The sequence below is a fragment of the Alosa pseudoharengus genome, unplaced genomic scaffold (assembly GCF_046254945.1).
Source record: "Alosa pseudoharengus isolate Yale_2024_CS ecotype anadromous, Long Island Sound unplaced genomic scaffold, YU_APseudo_1.1 YU_APseudo_1.1_scf_3, whole genome shotgun sequence".
NCBI classification, from domain to species: Eukaryota; Metazoa; Chordata; class Actinopteri; order Clupeiformes; family Clupeidae; genus Alosa; species Alosa pseudoharengus.
In genome coordinates this window covers 28,308,517-28,315,981 of record NW_027468718.1, presented here as the reverse complement: position 1 = coordinate 28,315,981, position 7,465 = coordinate 28,308,517, and the positions used below count along the sequence as shown (strand labels likewise).

The 7,465-nt window shown below is 44.4% G+C and overlaps 1 protein-coding gene across 1 annotated transcript in view; it reads right to left on the bottom strand.

The window, feature by feature from the left end:
• Positions 1-2,889: 2,889 nt before the first annotated feature.
• The window catches only part of agps (alkylglycerone phosphate synthase), a 36,109-nt gene continuing 31,533 nt past the window's right edge, over positions 2,890-7,465 (bottom strand). Inside the window, exon 20 of the mRNA XM_076263820.1 lies at positions 2,890-5,302. Within this exon, the coding sequence (XP_076119935.1) occupies positions 5,181-5,302 (122 nt within the window). The 3' untranslated portion in view covers positions 2,890-5,180. The remainder of the gene's footprint in view (positions 5,303-7,465) is intronic.

The following is a 7,465-nucleotide window of genomic DNA, read 5'->3' as shown; positions in this document are numbered from 1 at the left end:
TAGCAGGTGATTATTTATGTGTGAGTGTATATAAATATATATTTATATATGTATTGATTGCAGTTGTTCATACAATTATGTACAGCTTTGCCAGCAACACTCCAAGTGACTTACAGCAAATGGATTGTGCCTTTGTCAGCCATCTCTATATAGACACAGCAGTGAAACTTTTCCAGCACACACTTTGCCAAGTAACTCACACATTAAGTGATTAATGATGAGTTTGTCAGTGATCCGTCTTGACTTTACAAAGTCCTGACATCAAAATGACCCAAACGTCCAGGGGAGACAACTAATTGTCTGGTTTATAAGGTAAAATCTGTTAATGACCTCAGCCTATGTTGTACTACAAAACCCACTCCTATGAGTATTACTCCTCACATGCAGACGTAAATACTGAATACACGTTATTCAACACTGTAGAGGCAGAAGCCAGTGATGGAGAAAAGCGAGAGCACTACAGTGGAATTTCCATACATAAACAACCATGTTAATTGAATGGTCAAAATGTCAGGCTTGGATTTGTGACCTAGGTTCCATGAAATCCGCAGGAACTCAATTGGGACACTAAGCGACTCTCTGAGGTTGTAAAGTTGTGGGTGCTTCCTCTTCCCCCGCACTTAGTGTCGCGCCGCTCTCATCCCCATATCTGTCAGAGCCAGCTACAAACCCATCACTATGCTGTATGGTAGTGGTGTAAAACACTTTAAACCAAGCCGAGACACTAATTGTCTTTCCATACAGATGATATGAACACCAATATTTCCTCAGAAGAAAGGGGAAATAAAGATAAACGGCGATACCCATATCCATACGGCCATATTAAGATAATCCCTTCAGTGCTCCAGGGTGATACTGATAGGTAGGTAATGTGGTTATCTAAGAAATAGTACAGTTATGACTCACTCAGCTGTGGCCACTAACAGATGTAGCAGCTCAAAGCATCTGAGGTTTCAAGACTGCATCTATTACCATTTACTGCAGAGGTTCCCTCCCACATCTCCTTCATACCAAATGATTGCCACCAGGAGGATCATTCCAGTAGATTGCCAGTGAAGACATAGACTTTCCCATTGTCCTGAAGGAACCATTGTGAATAAGTTGTTCTGAGATATTTACATCTGTTCAACACTGTTAAAGTCACTCTCCTCTCACAAACTACCAGCTGTTCGTGTTACACAAACGTTATTTGCTTCTAACCTGTTAGCATTCATTTTAAGATCTATTTTGATGTTTTATTGAGTCCTTCTGAATTGTGTTGTAGCATTGTGAATTGGAGTCAATACGTTGCTGTGCTCCTTGCGTGGCATGGATCTTCGTGCTCTTCAGGTTAATCTAAAAGGCTAATTGATTCTGGGGAACAATTTTAATTGCATGACGTTTTTGAACAAATGCTGTAGATGTAGCACATTAAGAATACACACCAGTGATTACCTCTAAATATGGCATTAATTAGTGACAGTGACTACATCTTTTTCCTCATTTGAATTGAACTGCATGGGTTACTGTAGTGCATTGTGGTGGGCGAAGCTTATTCACTCACAGGTTGAATCGTACACCTTCAGTTTTAAATGTGACCAAGCGTTAGAAAAGGACATGTATTTTTTGTATTTTGGACATTTAGCTGGTATTTTCCTACATCTGCCATCTGTGTTCTTTTCTGGTGATATTGAGGAGAGGTCAATGGAAAAGGCTTTTCAAAGGCATGTTACTGGGGAAATGTGCAATGTTTGTTTGATATGAATAAAAGTGCGCTGCTAGTTCTATCTGTATGGCTGTGTTGTGTTCTGTGGGGATCTGCTGCCCCCTAGTGGGATTGTGTTTCCTAGTCGATGCACCACCTCTACAAATCCTGCTTGCTTACTGCGAGCAGATCAACAGTGCCCCCGTGTGGCCACCAGGGGCTTTAACATGTTAGGGGTTAACACTGCTTTAAACCGACTTCTTATCTAGTCAGCAAGGGCTGTGCAGAATTCACACTCAGGTCATGTGCATTCATAACAGTGATTTTGAAAATAATACACATGAATACATCCTGGCTGTCACATATGTTTTTTCTGGGTCTGCTGTCAAAGATCCAGCTCCTTTCTTTTCTTCAACTGAAAGTAAGTCTTTAGATGTCCAACACCTTAGTAATAATGCAGTCTGAACAGTACACAAGGCCTAAGGCATGTCGGGTGTCTGGTGTGTGTGGACAAACACTCACACGCAAGCGCACATTCACAGCTAGAGTAGTGAAGTGTATGTGTTATGAATGGAGAAGTGACCAGTGCTGGGTAGTGTACTGTATATGATGATTACAGAGCGAGCGCATTAAAGCGGCCGGATCCAGGTATCCTGGTGTGTGCTGGGCCGTGGGTGGCAGCCTTCAGAAACATCCGCCACAGGAAACACGGTGAGGGTGTGGGGCAGCAGTGCTCTCAAGGATTACCTTGAGCTTAGCACAGGCCACACCATGCGAGAGTATGAGCATGTGTGTGTGTGTGTGTGAAAGAGAGATAGGAGTAACTCAAGGTGAGAGAGTGGCTATCAGGAGGACAGTTACTAAGGGCAACAGAGGATGGGGCCATGAGGCCTAAAGCATGTCCAGTTGATGGGAAAGATGGAAGAAGCCCATGACTATTCACACACACGTCAGAGACTCAAGGACATGCACAACTTCCACCATCCACATCTTAGTTCTTCCCCCTACATGCACATTATCACTGTTAAGATTGAGTTTCATACTAGAATTTAGCTGTAACTCATTGCAACATGTGGTATGCTTGCATAAAAAAGATGATTTGCAAAACATAACTCCAGATGTTCCAGATATCTAAGTTTAAATAATACAGTACCACCCCTACACCCCTATTTTTTTTTTCACCAAAAAATTAAATTAAACTCAGCTTTAGCTTTGTATCTTAATTTATTGCACAAACAGCATTGACAAAAATGTACTTCAATGTTAATACATTACAGAGAGAAAACAAAACAAAGCAAAACAAAGACTGGAGAGTAACAAAAGGAGCGACCTAAACATTCAGATTTCTGAACTCTCAAGGCATTTTGAGTCAACTGGCGTTAGAAGAACGGTTGAAACGGTTCAGAAAATGTGAGGAGGGAGTCGGTCTGAAGCCTCCACATTTCCTTCATTGATGTTTCTCTGTTGAGCTCCTCGGCAGATTAGGGAGGAGGAAGGGCGGGAGAGAGGAACACACACTCGTTTTACAGGAAGAGGAGTAAGCTGAGCATGTAACCGTAGGAATGCAGTCGTGACAAAACCAGTAGCACTTTTTTTTTTATGATACATCATTCTCTAGCACCACTGATAATCTATATGATTCATTTACAAGCCAGTATATGATGTCACTTCAATAGTGTATGACAAAGAAGGCAGAGTTGCATCCACTTCTTGCCCGAGAGACACTCAGTGTCTGCCAGGTCAGCAACATGAGTCGATGAGTCTCCAAACGACGGCTTCATCTTCTTGATGATTTCAGATGGAGATGCATGTTCAGTAACAGTCACGCATAATTGATCCATTTTTTTTTAGATCCGCATAGAGATCACTTCTGGCTTTTTGCATATGTTCTTCTTAAAAAAATACAATTTATCACGATGAAAAGGGGTCTGTGTACTAGTACGCATATGCATATCTAATTTATATACACAATGTACAAAACATTCTACGCATACAGTGCCAGTAGCCTCCATATTGTACTGTACTTTATGTGGATGTGACATGTTGAGAGTGAGAGAGAGAGAGAGAGAGTCTTTGGTACAAACATGAGTAGTGGCGCATGCCTTCTGACTAAACATGTTCACACTTGAGCCCAAATGACCAGAGATGCTGGACCTCCCATGTGCTCCCACTGAGGCGAGCACCATGCTCAGAGGAGAGGAGGAAAAGAGAGGAGGAGGAGAGGAGAGGAGGAGGAGAACAGCACACCAGGTACACAGGAGGAGGAATGGTAGAGACGAGAGGGGCTACAACAGAACAAGCTAGCTCCATCTTTCACTGCTATTCCAAGCAGTGGCACAAGGACAGGTGGTTTTTAAGGTGGTACACACAGGTAAACCTCTCGACAAAAAAAAAAAAAAAAAACCTCGAAGAGAACAACAAGTCTTACAAGCTATAGCACATGCTCTCGGAGCTCAGTCATACACACCTGAAAAACACACGCAACAATCTGTGGCAATAACGTAGGTCAAAGGTCATAGGTGACCACTTACAGACAAAAGAAGGCATAAAGGTTAAAAAGGGTTACTTCTGACAGCCATCCGTGGACTCACATCAACCACATGTGCACATTACAGGTTAAAGGCGCCAGGGGCGTGTTAGGGGCGGGGCAAGTAGGACATGGCAAGGGAACATTCAAGAGAAAGACAGACAGGACAGTACAGAGAGAAAAGGCACAGTGCTTTAGAAAGCGCAGAAGTTAAAAGCTCAATGCTAAAGTAGTGCCCATACAGGAATAAAACATGACTTGTGCCATTCATATAGGAAATATATAAACAATTGAAGTTGGCAAAAAATGATCTACACTAATTTGTCGGGTAGAGGGTCTAAAGCAGGCGATGTCAGGGGCTTGGTCCTGGACTGTCCAGAGATGGATATACTGGGGGGGGGGGGGGCTTGAAATGACTAACAGGAAACCATGTACTCTGTACAAGAGTTGAGTAACACACCTTTGTGTTCACAATAACAATGTCCATTTCGCCTGGGTGAAGAATAAAAGTCCAACATAGTTATGACCAGGACTTCCTTTTCAGCAAAAGGAAGATGAAGGCTGTGCTGCTGTTGTCTGAGACTCCTGGTAAAGCACAGTGACAAGAGCTGCTTGGTGCTCATCATCATCAGACAAGCAGCAGACTGCGGTCAAGGAATGAGAATTTTTTTTATAATACACTGTTTCCGATGATGTTAAACTGAAGAACACTTAATAATGATATCAATAATCATAATAAGAATAATAATTATAAGACTAGTAACAAAATAAAAGCACTGCTTTGCAATCATACTGTGGGACAAACAAGCTTCATGTTATGGAGGAGTTATTTGACATTAAGAAAGCATTTAATGCTGACCCAACTAAATGCGGAAGCTAAGTGTGCTAGTGATTTGGATTAGGGTGGCAGAGGGGGTGGGGCGTGGAACGGCCGAGTGGGTGAGCGGGCTGGGAGCGAGGGGGCGTGATTTAGAGGAGGTTTCGGTTTCCGAAAATGTTGTCTGGGTCCACGTATTCCTTCACCGACTTCAGCATGCCCACGCCCACGTCGGATATGGTCTCTCGCATCCACTCCTTCCGAAGTTTCCCGACTGGAGGACAGAGAAGAAAGATAAAAAAAAAAGAAATACATGAGAAGAAAAGAGAATATTTGGAGGAAAGCAGGGGGAAAAAATCCCTCTGTACGCTTGATTGCTCAGCAGGCTGCTGGGAGCCAATCAATCTTGGGAGAGTGAGTGAATAAACAGAGGGTGATAAATGCTTTTCTTCAGAGAGGAGAAATGTTTTGCATGGCGTGATTTATGGAGCCCAGCAGACTATCAAACTCATTAGGCTGTGTGTGTTCCCAGAGGAGGAGCTGGACGCCATGTGCCGTCTCCCTCCCCAGCACACACACTCCCTCTCTCGCTCTCTCTCTCTCTCTCTCTCTCTATTCCTCCATATCCCTCTCTCCTATCCCCACTCTAGTTTCTCATTCTCTCTCTCTCTCTCTCTCTCTCTGTTTGATCTACCCTTCTCACTTAATTCCCGAAAAAGGACCTCTTCTGCAGCATGACCCCATAGCCCTGTGCCTGTAGGTGACCGTGCCAGGCTCTGTCCAGCTCCTGACTCCGAGGAGAAGAGGGAGAGGAGAGAGCCGCAGCAGTGGTCACCAGCCTGCAGAGCTCCTCACAGGGCGCATTCAGTCGCAGCACATGCTGATGAAAGAGCCAAGACTGCGCTCGCTCGCTCGGGCCTCTGGCTGGCTGGGTGCCGCGGCTCGCAGTCTGCGCTGGACCTGGTGCCTGGTCTGGTCCCAGTACCCCGAGCCAGATGTCCAGCAGACACACTCCAGACCCCCGCAGCCAGGCATGCTGGGAAATCTCAGAGCTCAGGGAGAAGTAACCTGATCTCCGCCTGCTCCTTGGCACCTGAAGTGCACAATGACCTAAATATGAGTGTGGCCAATCAGAAACAGCCGTATATTATGGTGTTCAAATAAGAGAGGGGTCAGAGAAAAGACTCTCACAACTCTGTTTGGCAGATGCTCTTCTCAAATACGTTTATTAATGTGCCTATAACAGTCCATGGTATTCAAACTAGGAGCTGACTGAATGAATAACTAGTTGCTTTCAGATATAGGTGTAAGTCTGCATGTTCTGCTCTGCTGATATCAAGTGGCTGGGCTGTATATCTGAACAACATAACCGCACATTTGAAACTTTAGCCGGCTCTTACACTACCCTCCTCCTAGTATTTCCGACGGACATTATGTAAATGAGCTCATGTCTGAACGAAGTGAAGAACATGCAGAGATTCTGTTCACGTGCGTGTTCAACCACATTCAACCTGTTCAACCATGCGGAGATTCTGTTGGTGTTGTTCACACATAATGTCCGCATGTAAGCATCATATCTGAATCACCCGATGGGTCGGACATCCGTTTGACAAATATCTGCATATAGTGCGGAGAACGTGTCTGAAATCAGCTACTGGCTCATTCCGCATATAGGTCTGTTGCACACTCCTACCCTGTCTGTTCACTAAGTTAACGTATAGCAGGAATGAGTCGGAGGGAGTGGTGATCTTTCCCCAGAAATTCTCAAATAAGGACCCAAAAGGCTATGTGTACACAGAGTAAACATTAAAAAAGGTCACGGTCTCAGGAAATAAAGATCAAGATGGACCTTTTCTGTTCTCAAGAGCTTGCAGCAATTTATAGCCGTCTGCTGGGCACAGACACAGGCTTGTAGTGTAGTCAGCATGGTCACTGTTTACATAGAAACAGCCACTGAGTTTAAATGACCAAAGCAGCAATGCTTTGCTTCTCCCCTACACCCTCCAAACCACACACACACACACACACACACACACACACACACACACACTCCAAAACACACACACACACACACACACTCCAAAACACACACACACACACACACACACACACACACACTCCAAACACACACACACACACACACACACACACACACACACACACACACACACACACACACACACACACACACACACACACTCCAAAACACACACACACACACACACACTCCAAAACACACACACACACACACACTCCAAAACACACACACACACACACACACACACACTCCAAACCACACACACACACACACACACAAACACACACACACACACACACACACACACACACTCCAAAACACACACACACACACAGGTCCCAGTACTCAGTCACACGCACTCCTGCCTCAACTCATGCAATTAACAGGTGAGGTCAGGGC